The 27,523-nt window shown below is 48.1% G+C and overlaps 6 protein-coding genes across 6 annotated transcripts; 2 read left to right on the top strand and 4 right to left on the bottom strand.

Moving 5' to 3' along the window:
* Window positions 1–1,501: 1,501 nt before the first annotated feature.
* DFJ58DRAFT_725139 (uncharacterized protein) lies at window positions 1,502–3,613 on the bottom strand (the record flags this gene model as incomplete). Its single annotated transcript, XM_041385191.1, has 5 exons — window positions 1,502–1,817; window positions 1,866–2,179; window positions 2,232–2,890; window positions 2,950–3,224; window positions 3,270–3,613. 5 exons carry the CDS (start codon window positions 3,611–3,613, stop codon window positions 1,502–1,504), a joined length of 1,908 nt encoding a protein of 635 aa, XP_041246704.1.
* A 157-nt stretch (window positions 3,614–3,770) lies between these two features.
* DFJ58DRAFT_725138 (uncharacterized protein) lies at window positions 3,771–4,150 on the top strand (the record flags this gene model as incomplete). Its single annotated transcript, XM_041385190.1, has 3 exons — window positions 3,771–3,850; window positions 3,906–4,043; window positions 4,096–4,150. 3 exons carry the CDS (start codon window positions 3,771–3,773, stop codon window positions 4,148–4,150), a joined length of 273 nt encoding a protein of 90 aa, XP_041246703.1.
* A 185-nt stretch (window positions 4,151–4,335) lies between these two features.
* Window positions 4,336–7,093, bottom strand: DFJ58DRAFT_715174 (uncharacterized protein; the record flags this gene model as incomplete). Its single annotated transcript, XM_041384098.1, has 8 exons — window positions 4,336–4,632; window positions 4,735–4,821; window positions 4,875–4,939; window positions 4,964–5,077; window positions 5,108–5,318; window positions 5,379–6,175; window positions 6,244–6,384; window positions 6,421–7,093. 8 exons carry the CDS (start codon window positions 7,091–7,093, stop codon window positions 4,336–4,338), a joined length of 2,385 nt encoding a protein of 794 aa, XP_041246702.1.
* Window positions 7,094–13,474: 6,381 nt separating this feature from the next.
* On the bottom strand, window positions 13,475–14,833 carry DFJ58DRAFT_839203 (uncharacterized protein; the record flags this gene model as incomplete). Its single annotated transcript, XM_041392505.1, has 4 exons — window positions 13,475–13,502; window positions 13,592–14,339; window positions 14,392–14,669; window positions 14,811–14,833. The coding sequence occupies 4 exons, from the start codon at window positions 14,831–14,833 to the stop codon at window positions 13,475–13,477; spliced, it is 1,077 nt and encodes a 358-aa protein (XP_041246701.1).
* A 4,192-nt stretch (window positions 14,834–19,025) lies between these two features.
* On the top strand, window positions 19,026–20,199 carry DFJ58DRAFT_725133 (uncharacterized protein; the record flags this gene model as incomplete). The annotated part of the gene is made up of 4 exons (XM_041385189.1): window positions 19,026–19,370; window positions 19,420–19,495; window positions 19,551–19,705; window positions 19,756–20,199. The coding sequence occupies 4 exons, from the start codon at window positions 19,026–19,028 to the stop codon at window positions 20,197–20,199; spliced, it is 1,020 nt and encodes a 339-aa protein (XP_041246700.1).
* Window positions 20,200–24,602: 4,403 nt separating this feature from the next.
* On the bottom strand, window positions 24,603–27,314 carry DFJ58DRAFT_839201 (uncharacterized protein; the record flags this gene model as incomplete). Its single annotated transcript, XM_041392504.1, has 14 exons — window positions 24,603–25,040; window positions 25,112–25,188; window positions 25,246–25,396; window positions 25,501–25,594; window positions 25,656–25,678; window positions 25,800–25,883; window positions 25,947–26,057; window positions 26,119–26,373; window positions 26,427–26,610; window positions 26,644–26,737; window positions 26,771–27,008; window positions 27,079–27,156; window positions 27,227–27,266; window positions 27,307–27,314. The coding sequence occupies 14 exons, from the start codon at window positions 27,312–27,314 to the stop codon at window positions 24,603–24,605; spliced, it is 1,875 nt and encodes a 624-aa protein (XP_041246699.1).
* Between the last annotated feature and the right edge of the window lie 209 nt (window positions 27,315–27,523).

The following is a 27,523-nucleotide window of genomic DNA, read 5'->3' as shown; positions in this document are numbered from 1 at the left end:
GCCGTGAATTTGGCCCATATGAGCCTGGAGAAATGTGAATCTCTACACCGGTGAGCCGAAGAATTACTCCTGATTGGACACAAGATGCGTTGGACGATCAAATTTCTTGCACACAAAGCCGAAACCTGGCTTGGCCGAACAACCTGAAATGGTGAGCCTGTAGAGGATGGGCTGAGATGTTATGTGATCAGACAAGTGCAGATGTACAGACAATTGGTGGAGGATACTCATGCTGGATTTGCAGAAGTCAACCAAACATTCGGTCACAACTTGTAATGTCTTCAGTAGATTCCGTGTGGCAACCTTTTCCATGTATGTAGTCACAGCTATGTGGAAACAATGCAGTTTTATATTGTTTCATTTCGGGCGCATTGTTTGCCCGGTGGACAGATGATTGTCTGGCCACAGATGGATCAGACTGGGTTTGAATTGCTGGCCATTTATACTGACAGATCATTGCGGCATTCACAACTTGCAACCTCACGCATTTCCCCCACATATTAAAACCCACCCAAATTATGTCATATGCATTCACCCGGGAAAATTCATCCCAACCTGCACCCACCTTATGGGATGTGGCGAATATATTTGAATATGCCACCTCCCACTTTGCTGCGATCCGGGAGTCCCTGGACAAGAGCCAAGTATCTCGCACTCCACATTACCAAGAGTGATTTGTCCCGCATCTGGTTTGGGAAGACAATGTGAGTCTTTTTTATATCCCGGGTCTTCACTTTCTTCAATCCGGTGTGAAAGAGAAATAGCGACTAGGCTGGTTAGAAACTAGCACTACTTGTCCAAATAGGCGCGAGTGTAGTATTCGACCCAAGAGGACTGCTATTGAAGCAACTCCTTTCAAATATGCAAGGGTAGCGATGACGCGAAGGGCTAATAACCTATAGCGACCTAAGACCAAAAAAAAAGTAATGAGTAGCATTGTAGCGATCAGCGACTAGCGACAAGTGAGTTCTGACAGAGAAACGTGCATATAAGTGAGGAGCGCTATGCAAGTTGTCCTATGTGATAGCGCTATGTGACGTCCAACTAGCGACAGCGAGAAGAAATCAAAAGAAGGGAAAGCGAGGAATAAGGTATGATAGTGCAAGTGGAATGCCCGATAGCGACTAGATTATAGCTTGACTACCGATAGCGATCCCAACATTGCGAAAATCAAACTTATGAGGGAACTTTAGCAACGCACACTCAAAGCAAGTCAAGCGACACGCGATCAGAGAGATTGGCAAGAGCGGAATCAATTGCACCAAAACTAGGATATAGCGACTAAAGTGACTCCGACACCAGCAAAGGTCCGGGGAAGGGAAGTACTGTACTGTATGTGCGACAGGTCATTTTATCATACTGCGTAAAAGTTCGGGAATGCGTAGGCGAGAATAGTAGCGACACTGATGAAGGCACGATGTAGCGACAGGTAATAAGACATGCAGCGCAGCGGAACATGAGGATGCATGTAATAAGACCTGCGACTGATGAGTAGCGACATTTAAGGAAAAATAATGCACCAGCAGAGGTAGGTGGACGTAGGCAGGACATGGGAGGGCGGAATACCTAGACATCGGACCGGGTAGCGCGCTATGGGAGAAAAGCGGTTCCAAAGCGGATAGCTTGGGAGCTGAATAGCGCTGATGACTAGTGCCTTACTCTTTTCCTCTAGGCAAGTCAAAATATGCCTATGACACTCATACGTGCCTAGCGCTGGTATGATTGTCACAGTGGGAAGTTGTTCCCAGTATCCTTTAAATTGTTTGGCTGTTCCCAGTAGATTGCCGGCAGCTTTCCATGCGGCTGCGCAAAGGTTCCTGTTGAGGACTGTCAGAATTGCCCTGGCATTGAGAAAACATACACACCATGCATTGATTGTCTTCTGGATATGCATTGCCTTGGCTTTGTTTGGCGCGTTCGGAGCTTTTGGCACTGCGGGAGTCTTCAATTTGACCGGATGAGGCTTTGGTTTTGATTTTGCGTTGGTGGTGGGGGGCGCAGGAGTCTCTGCAGTGACAGGAATGATGGGCAGTGTCGGTAATGTTGCGGGAATAGAAGGTATCGCAGGAATAGGAATAGGTGTTGCAGGAATTGATGGTGTCGATGAGCTCGAAGGTGTCTGTCGGAAGGTGCCTGAAACACCCGCTACTCTAGAGTTGAGTCTAAGAGGATTCTTCACCTTGGTATTCAATGTCAGAACCAATCAATCGAAAGGTGGATGCGCTACTTACCTGAGGAACAAAGGAAGCTGGTGGGACCTCGGGTGTGTTGATGTGAGTGGGATTGGCAATGGCTGGATCAGCCACTGCTGTAGTCTTTGCGACAGCGTCACTCACTGCAAGCAGATCACTGGAGCTGTGATTACTAATCACTTTCAACACAGGATCTATGAGGTTGTCGAGAGAGGTAGGGTTTGTAGCAGTGATAGGGATGGTGGGGGTGTCGAAGATGACGGAGATCACATTAGGCTCGACGGGCATGGCCCAGGTAGACTCGATGGGGAGCTCTGAAGTAGCAAGGATAGGGATGGTGGGGGTGTTGAAGACGACGGATGTCACATCAGGCTTGACGGGCATGGTAGACACAATGGGGAGCTCTGAGGTAGTACTGGTGGGGCTGTCCACATACTCGAGTTCTTCATCCTCAAGTGGAATCTCCTTGACTTTTTGCTTCTTGCTGTGTGATGATGATGAGTCTGTATTTGTGTGCTTCTTGCCATTAGTGATATGATACTTGTACCACTGCAAGTAGTTGTGTGTCGCGAGAAGATCTGCTTTCCAGTTGTCCGAACAGTACCGAAACTCGACAAAATTCAACCGGATGGTATGGTAGAATGTTTGTTTGACATCGAGTGCCACTTGCGACCATCCAGAGGGAAGCTTTAAATTTCCTTGATTGAGCTGATGGAGGTAAGCAAAAAAATGTTGCGCATAATCTTTGCACAATGACCGTCAACAGGCACCCCATCAGCGCCTTTGATGTATAGACAGGCTACATTTTCACCCTTGGCAAGTCTGGATGATCCACACGTGCTTGCGGATAAGCCAAGCTTGGTAACACTCTTTTCAGCATGGAGGTGCTGTGACCATTTTGACCGAGTCCAAAATTTGATGGAGGGGAAATTCGCAGGACTGAGTTCTTTATCGACATCATCTAGTGCAGGAATTGTTGGTGGATCTTGAGGATTGCATCCAAGGGAGTTCGAAAGGGTGATAAATGAGCCTCTGCAATCTTTGTTAGGACGTAAATGACATAAAAAATTAACTCACTGTAATGTGTCTAGTTTTGCTGCAAGGAATTCTCTATCCCGTGCTAATTGATGGTTCTGTTGCTCAAGTGCGTGAATGTGCTGCTTGGACTCCTCTAGTTGATTCTCAAGACGCATATATGTACTACTATTGTTGGAGTCCAGCGACAAGTGGCTGCTGCTTCGAGAGAAAAGGGAGCTGTGCGAAGATGTACCACTCGAAATGCTTGCTGAGTGAAATGGGGGTGATTCAAATCCATCAACCAGCGGGGTGGAATGCCCATACTGAGGTGTATCTCCAAGTTGTCCCAAGAAATTCCTAGAGAAATTAAATGGTTGTAGAGAGTCATGTGTGTTGTTATTCATAGTGTATAAGCAAGAGTGAAGGGATGTTGCGCAATGGTGGCAGGAAGAAAGGGGTGTCGTTGATGTTACTGGGTTGAAAACTTGAACTATTAAGTCTTTCAAACTCTGATTGATGTACTGCTGCGTCACAATTCACTAAGTCCCTCTCACATACGCTATGTCACTACCACAGGCTCTTCAAGACTTTTTTGACATGTTGTCTGATCCAGATATTGAAGGATATGATGCCGATACAAGGTAATGTACATTCCATCTGTCGAAATCTTAATATTTAATGCTGTAACTATGATAGCCTTAGTCTCTCTGAGTCCGACATGCCTCCAGGTCTGATGACACCATCAGATGATCTTGTTGTTGACCCTGCATACTGGCTTGCAAATCCGGAGCGAGAGCATCTCATGAGACAACAGTTTAATGAGTCTGTTAATATGTGAGTGTGTTATGTTGTCTTAATTCTCGCTATTGAATCAATTCACTTGAAGGTGTCCTACATCTACAGCACTGGAGTCTGACTTGACCATTACTATTCTCCCTTGAACTCTCGATACTGGCAGTGCGACGGAGTCTGAGAGTGATCCGACAAATCCCACTATGGCTCACATTCCATGTCGTCCTTATCAAGATGACACTGGTAGCACTACGGAGTCCGAGAGCGAAACGGACAGCTTACTCAATGGCTATTTTGTCATATGATCCATTGTAGTACATACTTTGAAATACATTTATACCTCGTCTGTCTCTGTCTCTGTCTCTGTCTCTGTCTCGTCTCTGTCTCTGTCTCTGTCTCTGTCTCTGTCTCTGTCTCTGTCTCTGTCTCTGTCTCTGTCTCTGTCTCTGTCTCTGTCTCTGTCTCTGTCTCTGTCTCTGTCTCTGTCTCCATCTCCTTCCTCATCTTCATCAACATGGCCTGCAAATTGAGCAACATCAAGACCAGGTTTTTTAACAAGGAAGAAACGAAGTTCTGGGTTGTTGGGGAGCTTATGGGGGATCATTGTGATGACAGCTTGAATTTCAAAGACCTCGACAACCACAAGTGCTTCGTTGCCTCAATGTGTGCATGAGTATAAAGTATTGTAAGACTCTCGTAGAAGCTCGTAATCAGGTGCCGAATATAGGGATACAAGAGCAAGAGTTTTGACAGCTCCATTCAAGTTCATCTGAAAATAAAACTGAACCTCGCCGAATTGTATGTGGTCATTGATACAAAGCTGGAGTATTGTTTTTAGCTGGAGTATCACAATTTGAAGTAGTGCCAACTTACCTTCACATTGCGTGCCATGCGTAGCATATGTGTCATAGTATTTTCCTTCCAACTCGATCGTGCAACTTGGCCATTCGGAATTCACAGACGGGCCCATCGAACAATTCGCGGACATTGATTTGCAGTAGTGTTGATACCATGAGTGCCAAGGTATGAAACAAGGGCATTTGCTTGATGTGGTGGTAGGTGATGGGCAGTGTGTTCTCATTTGTTGAGCAGTACATATCCATGACCCAGGTCAGATGAGCAGCGCGGGAGTGTGTCTGTTGGTGGGTCGAGAGTGGGAATCATAACTTTCAGTGCGTTGACTTGACAACGTCGAACACTGCATCCAGACAAGTTCGCATAAGGTTGAGAATGCGAACGAATTTCGCGGCCAAGGTTGCTGATTGTGTGTTCCATGGTCCACTGTGAAGAGCAGATTGGAGGACCCTTTGTGACAGTCTCGGGTGCGAGATGTCCAAGTGAATGTGCCCATGGTCACATGAAATGGAGGCGGTCGACACAACACTGATAGTACAGGAGTTCAAACTCTTTCTCGAACTGTGTGAGCATCTCGTGAGCTTCACACAAGTCAGCTCCGAGAATTTTGTGTTGCTGCATGATTCGAATCCCACAAATGAGCTTGCAAAAGTTCTTCCAGTAGATGTCTGGGAGAACACCATAAAGGATTGCAGGTCCGAGGCCAAAGAGATAGAGTAAGAACTCCCAAGCCTTGTATCCACTGTTGATTTTCTGTGCAGGGTTGTGAGGGAGACGATCAAATGACCTGGGAAGGTAAGGAGTTGCATCTGCTACAGCTTTTCCGTGGTCCTGCCATACCCGACCCTCGAGAACAGCCCATTCCCATGTCTCCTTATTGTCAGTGGGTTCACACCGAAACGAGCCATGCCAGATTGGAATAAGTTCATCAGCGATGTTGATTGCAGCAAGGTGCATGATATCAGACCCGAAACAGCCAGGAATACCAAGGATATTGTTGGGTTGTATACCAAGAAAGATAGTGGGTTTCAAGATACCTGTTTGGAGATGGCGCTGCTCATACTGATTTTGGGTGTGTGATTCCATCAGGTGCTTAAGGCTTTCGAGATAGTTTCCCAAAGATGCTGGAGAAAGGCTCTTGACGTTGATATCAGGATGGTTAGAACTGGCGTGATCATAGTTGTTTGGCTTAAGAAGTGCAGGATAATAATGTCCACCAGCACCTGGTTTATGGCGCCCTCTCGTACCACAGTAAAGTCGACAGCCATTACCTCCATGCGAACCTATGAGTCCATTGAGATAAACCATGCCCAGGCCATCTGCAGTTGCAAGAGCAAGGAAGGGAGTTGATTTGAATACACGATTTCGTGATGCGTCCCAGTGAGACCTTCACGCTGAACGGCCGCGAGGTGATATAGGCCAGGAAACAAGAATGAGTCCACATTCTTCAGCTTGTTGGGACCAGGAATAAATCCACCAGGTAGTACATACTTCTGCTTGTAGTGGTCCTGCGGGTGGTGGTCAAACACTACACAGATATATATCCAGCAGTCAGACTGCTTACTCTCATACAACTGAGCACCATCAATCGAAAGCATGAGGATAGGATCACCCTCTTTGATCTTGCCCAATCGGACAGCATCAAGATAATCTGTTCCATCAAAGAAATCTTCGTAAGCATCAATAATGCCACCATTTGTCTTGAGCTTGCTGAGAAGCACACTGGTGGCATCATCCCAATATCGCATCTTTTGGGCACTGCTAGGGTCCCTCCAAAGTGCCTGAATCTGGTCTGCAACAGGTATAGTCTCAAAGACACGAACAGGCACCTTTTTTCTCCCGTGACTCTTTCGTAAGATATTCTGGTCATAACGATCTTGCCCGCACTTTGGACACTTGTTGTGGTGTTGCCAGGGCCTGCAAAATGCGATACATGAGTCTATGCACATGTCATGCACAATAGGTTGAATTCTGCTAAGAAGGGCAACACGATGACAGACTTGATAGTGTGATAAGACTTCGGAGTTAGGAAAGTGTTCCATGATAGCCTGGCGGATGGAATTGTAAGCGGCTTCAGTGGTGTCGGCAAGGAACAGCTTCAATGACAAGAGTACATCAGGATCGTCAATAGTGAGAACCTCTTGAGGTGGGTTGCAAAGGCGTTCAAGAGCGTCTGGATCTATATTGATAACTCCATCATCCAATGTTGCACTACGAAGGGCTTCGATAAAGACCATGGCATCTTTGATGTCGTCAAGTCTTGTAAGACGAGAGAGCTCCGTAAGGTCCGCGTCGTTGAGTCCAACAGTATGATCTTGTTGGGGGTCTGCACCATTAGTTTAGGCTTGCCTGGTGGCATAAATTGGATACATACTGTGATCCAGCTGATGAATATCAACATCGGGTCCATGGAAATTACCTTCGTCATCCTGATTTGCGATGTTGTGTCCCTCATCATGATCCTCATTGGCATGGCCCTGGGTACCATCATCACGAGTCTCGAATATGTTCTCAGGAGCAGGGGTGTTATCATGTCCATGAAATGTGTTATTGTGGTCCTGGATCCCATCATCACTGTGAGGTACGAAGTCCGGTGTGACAATCATATCAGCGCTAGGTGCGTATGAGTGTCATAGGCACATTTTGCCTTACCTAGAGGAAAGGAGTAAAGCGCTAGTCACCAGCGCTATTCAGCTCCCAAGCTATCCGCTTTGGAACCGCTTTTCTCCCATAGCGCGCTACCCGGTCCGACGTCTAGGTATTCCGCCCTCCCATGTCCTGCCTACGTCCACCTACCTCTGCTGGTGCATTATTTTTCCTTAAATGTCGCTACTCATCAGTCGCAGGTCTTATTACATGCATCCTCATGTTCCGCTGCGCTGCATGTCTTATTACCTGTCGCTACATCGTGCCTTCATCAGTGTCGCTACTATTCTCGCCTACGCATTCCCGAACTTTTACGCAGTATGATAAAATGACCTGTCGCACATACAGTACAGTACTTCCCTTCCCCGGACCTTTGCTGGTGTCGGAGTCACTTTAGTCGCTATATCCTAGTTTTGGTGCAATTGATTCCGCTCTTGCCAATCTCTCTGATCGCGTGTCGCTTGACTTGCTTTGAGTGTGCGTTGCTAAAGTTCCCTCATAAGTTTGATTTTCGCAATGTTGGGATCGCTATCGGTAGTCAAGCTATAATCTAGTCGCTATCGGGCATTCCACTTGCACTATCATACCTTATTCCTCGCTTTCCCTTCTTTTGATTTCTTCTCGCTGTCGCTAGTTGGACGTCACATAGCGCTATCACATAGGACAACTTGCATAGCGCTCCTCACTTATATGCACGTTTCTCTGTCAGAACTCACTTGTCGCTAGTCGCTGATCGCTACAATGCTACTCATTACTTTTTTTTTGGTCTTAGGTCGCTATAGGTTATTAGCCCTTCGCGTCATCGCTACCCTTGCATATTTGAAAGGAGTTGCTTCAATAGCAGTCCTCTTGGGTCGAATACTACACTCGCGCCTATTTGGACAAGTAGTGCTAGTTTCTAACCAGCCTAGTCGCATTTACTCTTTCACACTGGTATGTCCTCCTGTATAGGTTGTGCTATGTCAGAATATCGAAACCCTCGAGAATATTGATACATCTTACCTTGAAGTGCAAAGAACTATCAACTGATATGTCTGCGGCCTCTTCGACACGTCTGCACTTGACAGGAGTAGGGTCACGCATGAGCTGGACATCTGTGTCATTGGGCCGGACACTGACGGATGTAGTGCTAGAATTCGACTGGATCAATGTGGTGAGGGATTTGTCGAAACGGCCTTGGGAGCATGATATTTAGCATGACAGAAGTACGTAGCTCGAGATACGCGCTGGGGAAGTCCTGCGCATTTCATAGTACAATTGCAGAGGAATTGCTGCTCCATGTGATCACGATTCGTGACTCGCAATACTGCAGATTACCCGAAGTGTGTGAGTGTGTAGTAGATCTATGTGCGAGTGTGCACAATGTGTAGGAAACACAGGACCGTGAAAAAACTCGACCGTCGTGTGTAGGATTGCACAGGAAATGCAGGAAATGCAGGCTGTATGCGCTGATGGTCACTGTAGAAAGTTAAAACTGATCTTATCTGCAGAGTGTAGGATTGTTTGGACCAATACATATCATCACTGTTCAATTTATATCGATTGTATCTACCCTATTCGATTTATATCCACCTCTACCTTGCTTGTTTTCACTGGGCATCAAGTCCTACATGATCACCCTGGGTCCAGTCGTTAACCAATCCCATACCCATGATGGCCAGTCAAATCCTACATTGTCACCCTGGCCCAGTCCTTGAATTGTACCCATCCCTGGGCCCAGTCATCAAATCCTACATTGTCACACTGGGCCAGGTCGTCGAATCATATGCACGCCCAGGCCTGCCTATCAAATCCTACATTGCCACCCTGAGCCCAGTTTTTGAATCGTGCCCATGCCCATGCCCATGCCCAGGCCCAACCATCAAATCCTACATTGTCACCCTGTGCCTGGTTGTTTGAATCATACCCATGCCTGGGCCAGCCCATCAAATCCTACGTCGCCATCCTGGGCCCGGTCATTGAATCATACCCATGCCTGGGCCCGCCCATCAAATCCTACATTGTCACCCTGGGCCCGGTCATTGAATCATACCCATGCCTGGGCCCGCCCATCAAATCCTATGTTGCCACCCTGGGCCCGGTCATTGAATCATGCCCATGCCTTGGCCCTCCTGTCAAATCCTACATCATCCCCTTGGGCCTGGTCGTTAAAATCATACCTTATCCCCTGGGCATGGCCATAAAAACCAGGATCATTGCATTGGGCCCAGTCATGAACCATAACCATACCTGGGCCCACCCGTCAGATCCTACATCATCACCCTAGGCCTGGGTGTCAAAACCTGCATCATCCCCTTGGGCCCGGTCGTTAACCATAACCATAACTGGGCCCAGGCATCAAAACTTGTATCATCCCCTTGGGCCCGGTCGTTAACCATAACCATACCTGGGCCTGCCTGTCAAATCCTAGATCATCCCCTTGGGCCCAGTCGTCAACCATAACCATACCCAGGCCTGCCCGTCAGATCCTACATCATTGCCCTAGGCCCAGGTGTCAAAACCTGCATCATCCCCTTGGGCCCGGTCATTAACCATAACCAGTGTGACAATCATACCAGTGCTAGGTGCGTATGAGTGTCATAGGCATATTTTGCCTTGCCTAGAGGAAAAAGAGTAAAGCGCTAGTTACCAGCGCTTCAACTCCCAAGCTATCCGCTTTGGAACCACTTTTCTCCCATAGAGCGCTACCCGGTCCGATGCCTAGGTATTCTGTCCTCCCATGTCCTGCCTATGTCCACCTACCTCCGCTGGTGCATCCCTTGCTTATTAGTAGGGAGTTGCTTCAATAGCAGTCCTCTTGGGTCGAATACTACACTCGCGCCTATTTGGATAAGTAGCGCTAGTCTTCTAACAGCCTAGTCACTATTTCTCTTTCACACCGGGCCCGCCCATCAAATGCTACACCATCACCTTGGACCCGGTCATTCAACCATTTCCATTCCACATCCCTCAGGCCCAACTGTCAAATCCTACATCATCCTGGGCCTGGCCGTCAGATTCTACATCACCCTGAACCCGGTCATTAAATCCTACATTGCAATTCGGGCTCGGCCCACCACCACCACCAGCTCATCATCACATGCCCCTTGGGCCCAACCATCCTGTCAGTTGCCACCTGTGGGCCTGGCCGTTCATATTGAAGCATCACAAACATCATGGGCCCGGCTGTGCCTATCAGCCTACACTTGTCTCTGGGCCCACCTTGGGTGGCCATTTAACACAGGAAAAAGTTACTGAATGGGCTCTACTGTTTTGTTTATGATATTATGTCTCGAATAATAATCTGCTTGGCTACCTTATCTGCCTTGAGAACTATGATCTCCTTATTCTCAGGAGGTTCTAAGGTAATTCTAAGGAGATATTAAGGAGATATTAAGGAGATATTAAGGAGATATTAAGGAGATGGACCTCCTTATTCTCCTTATTTTAGGTGTGAACAAGCTTCCTTAAATGTTTCTCATTATGTAAATTAAGGCCAATAAGGCGGGATAAAGGAACCCAGTGATTTGCTGATCCAGCCCTCAGGCTGCATCTGCCTCTGTGTGCACACGTGCATTCAGCAGGTTTGAAAAGATTGGATGGAGTATCAAATTCCTGAAGAGGCTCATAGTAATCTACTGTGACAACACCAACATCAAGCACCAGAATACAGATGTATGTAGAGGCTGATCTGAAGTATCATCACATTACAGTCTTTCACTGAGAGCAAAAAGATAAGACGCACGGGCTACCAGGAGAAGAGTACACATGCATATGTGCATCGAAAGTCTTGAATGCAAAATGGACCGCATGAACAAATATGCACAAATATGAAGTGGACTACTTGTGAAAGGTGCCGGGTCCTGAGTGCCCGGAAGGAATCGGCACCACACATCCAGCAGAGCGGCAAGCCTGTCCTTCTTGCCCTGGGGCCTGGGTTCCCTTTCATCACTGCACTATACAACTCGCTCGCTCAAATCCGCTATACCCTCGCTCGCTCACATATTTTCACCCACCCACCACTCCCAGGATCAGTTATTGCACCTTTAATATCAGCCGTTCTTTGTCGATTACATACCAAATTTTTGTTACACTCTTAGCTTCATACATCTACACTCATAATGGTCATTCATTCAGCCCACTTGTCAAGTTTTCCCGCCCACCCAGCGGCAATCTCGCCAGCGTCCGAACCAAGCTAACGCTCGGCCCAGCCCAACCACTGTTTGTCTGACCATCAATGATTGTGCGATAGACAAAGCCCACTGCTGCGGCCAACTTCTGAGACTTGAGAGACCGTTCAGCCTTTAATTTACATAATACATTGCACTGTCTGCAGTAGCTATCATTGAAAGTACAACTCCGTGATATATGTAATGTCCGTCCATATGTGATGTATAAGTGTAGACACAAACGAAAAATTTAAGAAATGAGCTGACTAAAGGAAATGGACGGAACTAAGTCGGGGATGATCCCATTGAGTCAAGTTGTTTACACAACGCGTCTGCCTGAGCCTCAGTGCCTTCCGTGGTAGGTAAAATAAACTTAACCCTAGTATGTCGACGATAGATAACGTTCCAATCACTTCGGGGAGCGAATGAGCTCAAATCCCGGTTGTGTATCAGGGCGATACGAGTCATGAACCATGTCTCCCATTGCGGGGTCCACTCTCCATTCCACTTCTGGTACCTATGAAAGATATCAAGGGGAGGCCATAAACTAGACATGTCTACAGCGACGCCCAGAAGAAGTTGGATGTCTTGCGGGAACACCGCGTCATCTACGTGCGTGCCATTACGCTCAACGTTGCCATGTACGTAAGCATCGGTAGATGGCCCGGACAGGGCAGCTGCAAAGAGATGATCCGGTCCGTAGTGCAGTGCGATGCGCCATATAATACCACCCATTGTAAGGAAACGCCGGGCGTACGGACGGAGGAGTAATTCCCGGACTCTGTCCTCGTAAATCTGGAGGGATGTGATTCGATTATTGTACAGGGGTGGGTAAACGCAATCGAAATAGGCGGGGCGAGGGGCACAGAGGTTGTAACGAGGGCCAGTTACATCATGCGGGTCGACGAAGACTTGCCAGTCGATCCCCCGGGAGAGACAGCGGGTGGCGAAAAACCCTCTCGGTGCATCAGGATACTGATTTCCCCATAGGCGCAGTCTTATCTCCGTTCTCTTCGAGACTATGGAGTTACCACGAGCGACCAGGTGTAAGAAGTGAGATGGGGGATCAGATATGAGATGCAGAAGGCGATTCTGCAAGAAGGGGTTTTCCAAAGACACCGATGTGGGGGCATTGTTGGGCAGGCCAAGGAATGGTGCTCGATCGATGATCCAACGGGTTGTCGTGGTGTCCATAGCAGGCCCAGGACTCGTCTGGTCTAAACCTGTACCCGGTGTGACGTTCACAGGAGGCGACGGTTGTGATGGGTAAGACGAAGGGCCAGGGATTGGTGGAACAGTATGCAAGACTGGGGTTGAAGGACCTGCAACAGGATGAGCAGATACAAGAGCTAGACATGTTAAAGGTTAGTTCTATAGGGAATTAGGTTAAAATCGAAACTCACGATCACGGTTAGTGAAAAGTTGATGTGCTGATGACGAGCCGTAATCAGGAGAGGGTGCTATGACGAAATAAATCAGTTGTGGGTACTGGTGCAGTCAAGTGTAGACATACAACGACGATTTAATCGAAGACTGCGACTGCGATGACGCACGGACTGTTGGTATCTTATTCGACCTCTAATCGGTGATGGTGAACGATAACGGCGAGTTGAACGCTCAGGGGAACGCGAACGACCACGGTGAGAAATTGCGCAGTCCCACTGAGACGAACAATAGTCCCTGTATGACAACGATCTAGGAGAGACCGGTCGACGAGAGTGATAATCTTTGTAGGATGATGATGCATAGCGAGTGGGTGATACGGAGCTCCGACGCATACGGCGAGCTTCAGGAGCAATGGGCGTGCACGTGTGATAATTGGTATCAGCCGCCTTTCCTTTTCCCTGCGACACTGTATGGATGCGGTATAAATCAGCATCCATCCCATTGTCGCTGTCGTATACCAATCCTTGGGTGTCGTCTGTCATGACGACATCGTACATTTCATGGTCCACCTTGGACTGTTGCTCCTGCTCGAGTCGTTCCTGCTCTAATCGTTCTTTCTCCAGTCGTTCTTGCTCCAGTCGCGCCTGCTCGACTTGTTCTTGCTCGAGCCGTGCTTGCTCCAGTCGTTCTTCCTCGAGTCGTGCCTGTTCGAGGCTTTGTTGCTCCAATCGTTCTTTCTCCAGTCGCGCCTGCTCGACTTGTTCTTGCTCGAGTCGTACCTGCTCCAGCCTTTCCTGCCCCTGCCTTTCTTGCTCGAGTCGTTCCTGTTCCATCCTTTCTCGCTCCATTCTTTCCTCATTGAGTTTCTGGCACCCACCCTCTAATCGCTCCACCACACACTGAAGTTTCTGCCGCTCGGCCTGGCGCTGTGCCTGTTTTGCGAGATATGACTGTTTCATTTCAGATCGACGATTGGCGTCTGACAAGCCCTCTGCTTGGGTGGGTAGGAGCGAGGCCATTGGTCGATCTGGCAAGACGGGTGGAACTCGGTTCTGGGCTCCTGCTGCCAGAGCGAACCATCTGGCTCTCTCAGAGGCGGGATTGGGAATACCCAGCGTGCATCCAAAGACATGATGCTCGATGGTGTTGATAGCGAAAAGCCCGCACGAAGACGAATCCACCTGGTGACCATGAGACAAAGTAGGTCCTAAATCCTTGAATTCTCCGTCGAAACGTTTGGAGAACCACCATTGTAGCTTATTTATGATAAGTTCTGGCCGAGATTTAGGATCAAGAGAGTCGCCTATATGCGAGTTAGTTTGCGCAACAAAAATTGAACTCGGACTGTAACTAACCACAGGCAAAGGTTCTGTTATGAAAGTCGATTACAAACGCGATGTAATGTTTCGATACACGAAGATGCACGGGAAAGTAGAGATATCTCTTTATGTTGACATCCCTTTTGATATTCTCCAATACGTCGTACTTTTGATTGTGGTACGAGATATCACGCGCCAAGAGGAGGGTGTCAGAAAAGTGGGTTGAGACGATGGTCACATCATGCCGTCTAGCCATTCCCAGCCGTGAATTGAGATTTGCTGTCATCATATCGATCAGAGAGTCTGATAACCACCTGTCATCGGATAGAAACAGGACCAAAGATTGAGTTGTTCTGCCAGGAAGCGCGGCCGGGCCGTGTAACGGCTTGTCATGAGGGAGGATGAGCAGCTGCTTCTCTGCCTCGTACCATCACATATCCCCTTGACCGAGTTACCTTGCGAACAGGATTTCGTCCATATGGTACTTACATTACTTACCCTTACCCTGACTCCTACTATTGTCAGTCTGCAATGTCAGCCGGCTTCCTCAATTGTCGAGGAGCTGTTGTTGGCTATTCTATCAGTGAGCGTGCGCTTTTCGGAATCGTGCGATGTCCATCAGTCAGGCGTTCATCACACTTGTTTTTGAGTCAAGGCTGAAGCTGTCGAGGATCAAGCAATATACAGGGTATAGTGGCGTATTTATTACATTGCGTTACTGCGTGGCAAATCAGTTCTTTCGTTTTTTGGAGAAGGGTACCTCACCGAATGTGGTTTTGAGTCGACAGGTGTTGTTTATATATCTGACTAGGTGGGTGATTGCGGTGAGAAGGAGAGGTATGGACGATGCGTCGCGGCCGAGTGCGTATTGAAGGACATGCCCTTTCTCTCTGGTACTGGGGCATTCTAAGAGGAAGTGATGAACTGATTCTTCTACGTTTGGGCAATGGGGGCAGAACGAGTTTTCGGCTTTGTTGATCCGGCGGATATGGCGGTTGAAAGGGATGCGTTGGGTGTGGAGAGTCAGGAGTCCCATTAGGCGCTTGGGGTAAGATCTTCAGATGCTGTTCATTTAACGAATGAGCGGTTAATGACGTCAGGATCTAACCGTTGGGATTGTATCGGACCACGGTCTCTTCCATCTTGCGTGCGTTTCTTTGCGGTGGGCTTGTTTTCTGGAGGGCCTGAAATAATTGACGTCAGATAGGATGACTAGCTAGATCGATAGAGGGCTTGAAATAGTCGACGTCCGATTGGATGACTAGCTGGAAATTACGAGCTAGATGTCCACAAGGATGCAAATCAAACGCAAGCGTTCGATAGGATGACTGGCTGGATGTCCAAAAGGATAGAAGTCAAACGCAAGCGTTCGACGGAGCGCTTGAAAGAGTCGACCTCCGATTGGATGACTAGCTTGAAATTACGAGCTAGATGTCCAGAATGATGCAAGTCAAACACAAGTGTTCGATGATGCATTCAAGTTTTATGAATTCTCACGGGATGGGAAGAGCCACAAGAGTTTGCCACGGCCGTATACAAAGCAGTACAAACAACATCGATGACTATATTTGGAAATAATACGTGTGCTGGGACTTTTGAGACTTTGGCGACTTCGGCGACTTAGCAGGGAATTTGTTGTGAGACTTCCGAGCCTCGTGGAGTCGTGCAACCTCTAACTTCAGCGATGTCCGTTCACAATGCGAAAATACTATACTTAAATTACAGGCAAGCTCGTGCTCTACCAGGGAGAAATTTTTTGAGATCTATGGAAGTCGCAGAAGAGTCTCCCAAAGTCGCAGAAGTCGCAAGAGAAGATTCACGTTGAGTTACCGTTTATTGTTAAATTTGGCTTAACTCCGTATAATCAATCTGCATCGCATGCAAGCATAAAATTACATACCATACCATACAATTACTTGGTATGAAAGAGTGAACTTGCTGAAGTTCAACGGTGAAAATACGTAAAGAGTCCAAAGAGTCCATGGATATAAATTAGAGGGAAAACGTCGGGGTACTTATTTCACCACGCAGCGAATGTTATGGAGGAATGGATGGTAATGGACAAATATCTAAGAATTTTCGATCGCCGTGAATGATCGGAGGCAAGTGGTTAACTGGTCTCTATCGATCAAGTCTCCTGGGCCAAATATACCCTTACTCCCGGCAGTCCATTGACTGTGAATCAGCAAGTTCGTATCCAGCTTTCAACGTCTTGTGAATTGTGGTACGCGTCGTATTATCTACCACGAGGTCTAATGTTCAGGTTTCAGCGGTAAAGTAGCAGAGGGCGTTCCGATTTCGAGGGCAGGATCAGCGAGCAATCCTAACATGTTTCAGGGGGTGTCATGAAGAATGTGCATGAGTAGATGTACCTTCAAGTTGGGCACATACGTCACGATTTGATGCAGTCAAAACAGGGCCAGGTGAAATTGACGCGGTCGTGATGCGCCTGTGACGCGGCACTGTCACAAATCCTAGGGTATGTTCCAACACCAGATGATAAATCACACTCCTAGACACAATGGCTAAGATTCTTTCATCATGCGTCGCAGACGATCTAACGTACATTTCAGAGCAGAATAACCTCCTCCTCCCCACGCACTTCGGTGGACGCCCAGGCCGCTCCACAACGGACTCGCTACACCTCCTCACCAAGTTCATAACTGACTCCTGGGCATCACAAAACAACCACGTCTCGCTGCTCTTCCTGGACGTCAAGGCGGCCTTCCCGAGCGTAGTGGTCAACAAACTAATGCACAATCTTAGGAAAGCTGGCATCCCGCAGGAGTACGTCAAGTGGTACCGAAGACGCCTCGATAACCGGACGACCTACCTCTTCTTCGACGACTATCAATCCAACCTCTTCAAAGTGATAGACGGAGTAGACCAGGGATGTCCTTTGTCACCATTAGGATTTTTTTTCTATAACTCGGGCGTGTTAAGGGTACCTGATCCCAATCCCAGACAGGGAGAACTAGGCCTGGGCTTCCTAGACGACGTCGCCCTAGTAGCAAGAGAGAAGTCGTACGAGGAATCTAACAGCAAACTCAAAAGGATGATGGAAAAGCGGGGAGGAGCTCTCGAATGGAGCGAAGAGCATAGTGCAGAGTTCGAGCTCGAGAAAACCGCGCTGATATGCCTATCCAGCAAGCGGATCCCTGACCCAGACAATCCCCGAAAAACAATCCCTGTCCCTCGACCTCCAATCACCATCCGCAACCACACCATACAACCTTCAATGTCGCACAAGTTCCTAGGAGTTATTATAGATCAGAACCTCAATTTCAAAGAACACGCCGCCTACGCAACTGCAAAAGGGACGAAGTACGTGATGGCATGTAGACGGATCATCCGCCTCACAAGAGGCATTCACGGAAAGCTGGTCAAGAGACTCTTTGAGAGTGTTATACTTCCAAAGATGTTTTACGCAGCCGATGTATGGTGCGCGGACCTCGTCGAAAAGGGCAAAGGAAAGAACGGGGGTGGTCGAGGAGCAAGGGGATTCGCGTCCCAGATGGCCAGGGTTCAGGTCAAGAAAGTCCCTATGCAGTCTAATACGCCTCTATCCAGACCTCGAGTGCTACTCACCACCGCAATCAAAGCAGCCACGCCCATCCAGCAGCCTAAATTCCGCAAGGGACCGAACGATGGGGTTCGGCAGAGGGCTTGAAAGAGTCGACGTCAGATTGGATGACTAGCTAGAAATTAGACGTCCGCAAGGTCTCGGAAGTAAGTCAAACACGGCTGGCATTCGAACGACTAAATTGAAAATGTCCAAAAGGTCACGAGTCAAACGCTGGCATTCGACGGAATGCCAATTCTAGCGTTCGATAGAGGGCTTGAAAGAGTCTATATACAGTCGGATAACTGGCCAGAAATACTAGATGTCTAGAGGGACTCGGATGTAAACCAAACGCAAGCGTTCGATTGGATGACTGGCTAGATACACACAAGGATGGGAGTCAAACGCAAGCGTTCGACTGAGGGCTTGCAAGAGTCGACGTCCGATTGGATGACTAGCTTGAAATTACCAGCTAGATGTCCAGAATGATGCAAATCAAACAAAAGTAAGAACCACGAGAGTTTAACATTGATGTGACTATATTTGGAAATAATACGTGTATTGGGACTTTTGAGACTTTTGAGACTTGTGCGACTTTTGAGACATTCGCAACGGCCCTCCTGGCGATCATAATATATACCAGATCGTCTAAAAAGTTGTGGTAAGAGCGCGACCAATTTCGACAGACAGGGTAGCAACGAAGATAAGATAGTAGATAATTGACGGCAAGATGGGCTGCAAACCTTTCGGCGGTGTACTACTATTACATCCTTGTCTGTATTGGAAGATCTCCGAGAGCGTCGCACCAACGTACGGCAGCATTCAATTCATGGCAACCTATCATGACGAACAAAGGGCAGTAGTATTGACCCCACCCCCCAGTCAAATTTTCGCCCGCCATCCTCCTCGCATCCCAAGTCCACCAACATCCCATTGGCCTTTATTTTGTCTAGCAGTTATGGGTCGACCAGATCTGTTTGGCTTTGTTATCTAGCAACTAATGCTAACAGGCGTCAACAACCGTTGAAAGTTGGCACTTACACCGATCGATCGGATTAAGTGATAAGATCCAGAGCCCTACTTCGAACTAAGCCTTGACATTTGTTAGATGTCTAGCCTCGGAGAATATCTTGACAGCGATCGGGATCCGGAGTCGTCTTATGCTGACTCCATCCATGATCACCATGATGATAAAGCTACCCCCAGTCCAGTCGAAGAAAGTAGCCACGACGATTACACCCCCCCCAAGAAGAATAAAACCTCCTCCACCCTCTACTCTACCCCCGAAAGTCGCTCGGAAAGATGGAAGGCAATCACTCAAAAAACACGTGACGAATTTCGGGAAAAGTGTAAAGAAATTTACGGCGGTCCCGTCTGCCTCATCACGCAGGTGATGGACCAGGTCAATACCCAAATTGCGCATGTCATTCCACGAAAAACTCCACGCAATAGGGTATGCAGTCCTATGATCTATGAGAAGCGTGACCCTAATGTTTCTTCAGGTAACGCTATACGAATATTGCCTTGGCTTAGAGTACGAAAGTTGGCATGTTGACACCAGGACAAACCTTTTTCTTCGTACGATACACCATGTCATCTTTTGTGAGATTGTAGCACTGACGTTAGTCCGCAGTCAGCCCCACTTGGCATTCGCTTTTTGATAATAAACAATGGCTTCTCCTGCCGGACGCAGCGACAATGAGAGACGTCCATAATCGTGTCAAGGCAGTTATCGAATGGAGGAAAAGTCCTGACTCTGAACCGGGATTCATACCCCTCCGGTCACAGGTACTTGCGATCATGTCCCTCATGATATTGCTAAATTTACCTTTCTGCAGTGGCCATCCAATACCAAAACACAGTACAGTTTCATAACAACATCCTATACAGCCCAGCACTTCTCGCTCAAAAAGGATGGAGACTTTGTTATTTGTCAACATCCTTTTTCCAACTTCCCGTTGCTCGAGTGTCACATCCTCCCTCCATATGCGGTAATAAATGCAGCTCAGAAGTTGAGCAGAGATCAGATCGATGGGATCGTTCGTGACCTTCATGCGGAACAGACAAAAGAGTTCGAGGAACTGAAACAGAGACTCACCCTCGTGTGTGATACTTGGGACCTTTTCATGGATGCCGAAGACGCAGCGAAGGCTTGGGAGAAGTCAGCAAATGGGGATAAGTCAGAAGCAGTGGGTGATAGGAAGAGAAAACAGAGTGACTCGGGCGAGGCATACAGACGTAGCACACGGTCCAAATCTGGCACTGATCCAAACCACCCATGAATATATCCTAGGATGACGCTCAGTACCCACCAGACCATCGCAAACGTGAACGATCACCCAATTCAAGCGGGGGCAATCTCGCTGAGCAGTTTGTCTCACGCATTAAGCGACAGAGGACGTACGACTGGAAGACTAGCATCAAACAATGGATCGCATAGTCAACCCGGGCCTCACCCTCAGGAGACCCGAATCTTCCGCTTGATCTTGCTCTCGCTTAGCAACGCTTCTGCCTTTTTTTCATCTTGATACCAGCGTCGTTCACTTACCTGTACTATTGTTGACAGCACTGCCAACGTTTGACTGTCACCTCGGGGATCGCTGTTTACGGTGACCATCGAATATAATGAATGTGAGTGCTGAAGACGGTAACTTTTGAGTGTTGGATACTGAATCCCCTGAACAGGCAATAGTCTTCAAGGATATCCAGCACTCTGCCCGCCTGGCTGAAAATACGCGTACGAGAATCCATCTCATTTGTGACCTTGAGAGGTTTCAAACATCGAGATGTCTGTCGTTCCCGAGTTTTGGATGGAATGTTTCTCAGTAGTATATGGTACGGAGGACCAGGTTCCTGTGCGGATAGATTCAATTTTGAGTGTCTAGAAGAAATAACGACGGACATACTGCGCTTTCAAACAAGGGTGACGTGTCAAGCCTTTTATATATAATCCTATTTAAGGTCTGCTTAGGGCAAAGCCTGATGTAGACAGTACATGCTAGGCGTTCTATTGACTTTTCTGGCGTTGGTGTAATTGAGGACCATTGGCTCGCACCCCGTACGGGGGTTTGGGGTGGTGGAGCATCGGAAGCCAACCTAAGGCTAACGTGGGGTGGGGTGTATGCGCGGTTACACTAGGTTTCCACGGGCTCAGTTCTTTGCAGGTGCGTTCTGAGGGATGGGTCTGGGCATGTGCGAGGGATGAGATGGCTCAGTTCCTTTTAGACGTTGTCTGCGAAGTTTCCAACCTCTCGTTCTAGTCGTTTCGTGGCGGCAATATACTTGAACAAGTCGGAGATGTGCTTGTTGCTGTTGAGGAGACTGCGGATATGATACGCGCGGTTAGGAATTGATCTACGCAGGGCGTCTCTCTGAGTGCGGTATGAGGGGCACGACATCAAGAAGTGATGCACTGACTCTTCACCGGTTTCGCAGGCTGGGCAAAGTGGTGTTTTGGCGCTCTTTATGTGGTGGAGGTGTTTGTTGAGTGGGGCATGAGCCATTCTCAACTGCATGAGGAGGCTGGCTTGCCTTCGAGGAAGGCCTGCGACGAGTTTCTGGAATTGGTTCGATGGGACACCGTCATCGGTCTTCTTGAGCAGTGGGTAAAGTGGTGATTCGTGCATTATGGATTGTCCTTCTTTCTTCAGCTGGTCAGAGCGTTGCTGTCTGAGTGCTGATTTGCTGCACGGGAGTGTATCGAAAATATAGACTGAATGAGAGTATTGGCTAGTTAGATAGAATGTTAATGAAAGTGTCTCACCTCAGTTGACTGTATAAGCAACTGAGGTGCGTTGAGGCCAGGCTCCTTCCCAGCCCCCGATTCGAGTGTGGGCAGCTTCGACATGGCAAGGGTTTTCACGCAAACGGTCGACCGTTTTTTCAAAGACCGAACGACCGTTTGGACCGTTTGAAAAGCACGTGAGGTCGAAGGTCACGTGACGCCGGCATTTGCCGCACTTACAGTCTCAGTCAGAACATGGCGCGGGGGGCGACATTGTAGACGCGGGAATCATTGATCTTGTTCGAGTCTACCATCTTGTCTTCGGCAGAATAATATCATTGATCCTGTTCTCCTACAATCTTGTCTTCGGCAGAATATATCGTTGATCTTGTTCTCTACCTATCTTGCCAATATCTTAAGTTTTGGAGGGCCTGCTGCATGAATAGGGAACATGAGACGATGAAACAAACAAGACGTCGAGCAAACAAGACGTCGAACAAACAAGACCACAATGGCATTGTGTGTTGGACAAACGCAGCGACGGACAGAACGAACGGACAAACAGAACAAACAGATCGATGTGGTGTTCAAGCTCGGGCTAGCCTCGCAGAACCCCATTTCGCTATAGGAGTCAAGCAGTCTAGATATCCACATTGCATCCATACACCACTTCCTTGCAAAGTCTTGACTCACTCGACCCATCTATGTCCGACTTGGCTGATACAGATCCGTGGTCTCAGTCTCTCGCAGAAGAGCCAGGGTTGTCATAACCATCCCTTGCTTGTCGGATCGGCCATCGCGCACCTCGGCCGACCATTCCGTCCCATCGGTACCGAATCCTCCCATGTCCTGCCCATGTCCACCTATCTCCATTGGTGCGTTTTAAGCTTATTTTACTGTTACTGAATGAACAGCAGGCGTTATTACATGTATTCCCATGGCCACAGCACTCGCGAGCCTTATTACATATCGACATGAGTACCTCACGTTTCGCTACTACTCTCACCTGTGCGATTCCGGACGTTCACGCAGTTAGATAAATAGGACTCGAGTTTCGTATTATTCCTTACTTCCCTTCCTCGGACATACCTGGTACCGTTGTAGGAGTCACCTTAGTTAGTCTTTGATTGTGCAAATTGATCCCCCTTGCTTTTATCATCGGACGTGCCTTGACCGCTCTAAGTGCACTCTATCTGAGGTTTCTTTACCTAGGCCTTGTGAGATCTGGACTGCTACCGGTAGTCTTACATCGCCAACCCATACCTAGTCTTACCTCATCATACCTAGTTATACCTGGACTCTCCTTACCTCGGCCTAGACTTACTTGCCACTCATCGGCATCAGACTCCTCACCTCGCATCGGTATCTCACATCAGTATCTCGCATCAGTATCTCGCATCGGTGTCCTTCATCGGTATCTCGCTTCGGGTGTACCATCGGTATCCCATATCGTGTCGGACATTCTCGGACTCGGACCTTTGGTCGGTTGGATATCTCAGGTCTTAGATCTTAGTTTCTTCCTTTCTCTTCCCTCACACTATTAGAAGGAAGTGCTTCAATAGCAGTCCCCTTGGGTCAAAGTACTGCACTCGCACCCATTAGGATTTAGGAAGTTAGTTGGTATATCTAGCTGACTACTATTTCTTTCACCACAAGTGGAGCCCACCGCGAGGGGGTCATTGAAACTGGAAGACAGATCGCTTAGACCAACCGAGACCCGACGACTTCGCCATCACAGCGAACTCTCGCAAGAAGACTTCTTTTACTCGGTAAGAGAAAGCATTGAAGACGAAGTCGTGTGCGGTCCATCAAGCCCAAGATCCTGTTCCTCCTCGGAAGCAACCGTTATCCAAAACCTAATCCCTGATTCGCCCAATCCCATCCCTGAAGAAGAAGAAGAACCACTCCCCTATCTTTCAACACATCTCTACCCACTCCCTAAAATCCCGTTCATTACTATAGACACTCCTTCCACGGAATCCTCACTCTCTTCCAACCCAACCTGAGATCCCTCACCGGAGAGACATAACCTTTTCAAACCCGCCCCCTTTCGATCTACATCCGTTCCATCCCCACGTAAAAGATTAACCACTCTCGCACCCACCCTTCCCGATCCAGCTCTTGTTACTTCATCCGCACCGAATATTCCACAACTCTTCAAACCCGTTCCTAGCCAAACCGTACCAACAACTCTAACAGCAACAATGACTACACAATTCAGAATGCCCGCCAGAGGCGCAGAATCGGCACCCAAGTTTGATGGCACGCCCGCGCACCTGGTCCCCTTCTTCGAGGAACTAGACCTTTTAGCCGATGACACGAGCCTAGACACTGCTCAACGCATTAAGGCAGCCCTCCGATATGTGCCGATTGATGAAGCAGATACTTGGGCAATGACTCCAGAAGCTCAGGGACAAGACTGGGCTGAGTTCATGACAGCAATAAAAGCCATGTACCCAGGATGCGAAGGTGACCGTCGCTACACCCATACCGACCTAGAGAACCTTTGTGCAGATCAAGCTTGCATCCCAATGTGCTCTAAGGAAGAGCTCGGGCAGTATTACCGGAAGTTCTTCAAGATCTCTCAATACCTCATGAACAACAAGAGGTCAGCGGATCTCGAAAGGGATCAGCTTTTCTTAGAAGGAATACATCCCATCGCCAATACAGCCATCAAGTGGAGGTTGGAGATCCAGCTCACCAGTCATCACCCCGACGACCTGTACCCAACCAAAAGCGTGTATGAAGCCGCCATCTTCCTGTTACCTAGTATTGCTAGCATGGCAATGCCAATCTTACTGACAACCTCTCGTTCAGCATCTTCGGTCTGTGAAAAGTATTAGGGCTGCAAATATTTGGAATTCGTTAGTGCGAGAATTGGGGGAGCTGGGAGGGGAGCCAGTCAAAATAGGTAACTGGTGAGAGACAAGAGATCTGTGCGCAACTCACCAAAAAAAAACATTACTGCTGCAGGTAGTTAATCCTCAGCCACTCCTCACCATCGTGAGAGACAGTCCAGTCGCAGGGAGTGGTTGGGTCAGTGACGAAACCCTTGAACAGTGGAAAAAGCACCATGTAATCCAACTCATGAACCTCGGTGCATGAAATCAGCAGCTTCGAGAATGCTTCAGTCTCGAGCAGGTCTGTCTCTCCTGGTCCCTGCATGAAGATGTGCTCGTAGATGCGCTGGACCGTTGACAGGAACACGTGAGGGTGGAATGTTCGGCCCTCAGAGAAGATTCCTCGTGGCTGAGGCCAGGGAGGCAGTTCCTTGCCAGCAGCCTTGGAGGACTGCTTGACACCATCTGCACAATACCCCTTCTTGTGGTTGAGGGGCGAGTTCTCGGGTCCTGGATACATAATTGTTTGACAGCAGGAGCATGTCTGTGCCTTTCGAGCCTTGAAAATAAAAAAAATGGTTGATGGGTCAGCACGAAAAACGTGCAAATGACCAGACACAAGTGACTGACCTTTCTGCCTGGTTCTTCCTTCACAAGTGGGATGATGGAACAATAATGGCGCCAAAATGACTCGCTGTTTTTGCGTGCTGTTTGCCCAATGTAAGAAAAGCAGTTGAGAGATGGGTGTTTGCAAACGGACTCACAGGTATAGTCATTCTTGGTGATTTTGCTCATCAGCTTTGGCTCGATGTCACCCAGCGCACATAGGAGGGCTTGTGGGTTCTTCTGGATGACTGACTGGCCCTTTTTCTTGATGAGACGGCGGTTGTACTCTTCTGTCGCCAGCATCCAGCACTTCGAAGTCATTTAATATGACAGCCATTTGAACTCAGCCCGCATTTCCATAAATAAGTAGAACTCGTCTGAATTTTGGAAGGTGAGCGAGTGAGGATCAATACCTGTGGAAATGGAGAACAGGCACTGAGACCAGGTCTGGCCTGCCGCGATAGCCATCGAGTTATTGATGCCAGTGCTGCCAAGCACTGTGCAATCCTGTGAAGAATTCGGGAGGAAGCTTCCGCATGTAACATTGATTGGAAGTGATTTGACATACCTCTGTGGCAGCGCTGGCAAGCACTGGGCGATCAGTGTATCATTGATCAGGAGTGGTAGCAGTGCTGGCAACCACTGGGCGATCCTGCAAGAATTCAGGAGGAAGCTTTCATGTGCATCATTGATCGGGAGTGATTTGATGTACCTCTGTGGTAGTGCTGGTCAGCACTGGGCGATCAGTGTATCGTTGATCAGGAGTGTATGCAGCACTGGAAACCACTGGGCAATCCTACAAGAATTTGGGGAGGAAGCTTTCATGGTGTAACATTGATCAGGAGCTGATTTGACGTACCTCTGTGGTAGTGCTGGCAAGCACTGAGCAATCCTGCAAGAATTCGGGAGGGAACTTTTGTGTGTAACATTGATGAGGAGTGATAGCAGTGCTGGCAACCACTGGGCAATCCTGTGAGAATTTGGGAGGAAGCTTTCGTGTGTATCATTGATTGGGAGCTGATTCGACATACCTCTGTAGCAGCGCTGGTCAGCACTGGGCGATCCTGCGAGAATTCAGGAGGAAGCTTTTGTGTGCTGCACCATTGATTGTCTTGCACAGAAGGAAAGTACGCATCAAGTCGTCCAGTACCTGGGGCCATACTAGGAACTTCTGTGCTGGGCAATGCTAAGGTTCGTAGTTTTTTGATGGTGCTGCCGCTGGCATCCCCTTTATCATCCGAGTCTAACAAGATGCAGACAGCCTTTCTCTTTGGCGCTGGAGGTTTCTGCGCGAAAAAATTGAGATATGGGGGGGTTGAATGAAAGTGTTGTTACTTACCATTGGTCTTGAAGTTTCAGCTGGGAGCATAAGAAGGGTGGGGTCGATTTGCCACTCGTTGATGATGACATTTCGACTGGCAAGAAACGCAAGGTCGACTTCCTCACCTGTGGTGGGGTCAACAGATGAATCAAAGGAGTCAAGTAGGCCCTTCTCAATGTTCTCCTCCTTGATAAAAAGACCACTGAATGTTGCTACATGATCTGACATAACTAACCCAAAAGTCTCGCCTGAGTCGATGTCACCAAGCTCAGGAAGAAGCTGCAGCTGAGAGTTGGTGGTTTTCTGCTGGAGCGTGTTGTGAAGCCTCGCTATGTAGTCACAGAGTCAGAGATGATGTGAACCGTTGGCAAACTTGAGGAATGGCATGAGTTCGGGCCTGCTGAAAGCCACTCGCACATTGCGATGGAGGACAAAATCATGGTCGAGGGCAGCGAGCATCATCACACCGCTTGGCTGTACTCGCTGAAGGGAATTCCACTCTTTGTGGGATCCCACAATGCAACTCCCATCAGCTCTGATGCCTTGGATGCTGCGCTCAAGGCACCCTTTGCAGACATGTTTCAACTGTTCTTGGTGAACCTGAGTCATTATTGTCAGTAGCGATTACAGGGGTGGGATTATAAGGTTGTACACACCCCTTCGTACACACCATTTGGCTGACTCTGCATTGCATGTAGCTCATCTGAACTGCCTGGGCCCAAGCTATTATGGTGACCAGGATGACCAGCTAGCATTCAGTGCAAGTACATGTGAGTTTCCTTCGAGATATTTCCTTTTGTTTGGAGTCTGAAATCTACTTTATCTCTCAGGCCATCATCATCCTCTTCATCCACTGCACTGTTGCCCACACATACACACCCACTCAACATTCACATACATCTCCATTTGGCTCCCGAAGCAACAAAGAAATTGGTTTAGAGCTGTTTACTCAGGATGGTCTGTGTAGTTTGCTGACATCATGAGCAGGGTGGATTATAATAATTGCCCTCATTGCTTATGATGTAACTACTAGGGCCCATTGCTAGTCAGTGCTTTGTTGGCTGGCTTTAGGTTTATATATAGACTGCGTCTCTGTTAGAGATAAGTACTTTGAC

This window comes from Suillus subalutaceus (assembly GCF_016647625.1).
Source record: "Suillus subalutaceus strain FC151 chromosome Unknown DFJ58scaffold_24, whole genome shotgun sequence".
In the NCBI taxonomy this organism is placed as follows: Eukaryota; Fungi; Basidiomycota; class Agaricomycetes; order Boletales; family Suillaceae; genus Suillus; species Suillus subalutaceus.
This window is presented reverse-complemented; position numbering and strand designations above follow the sequence as displayed.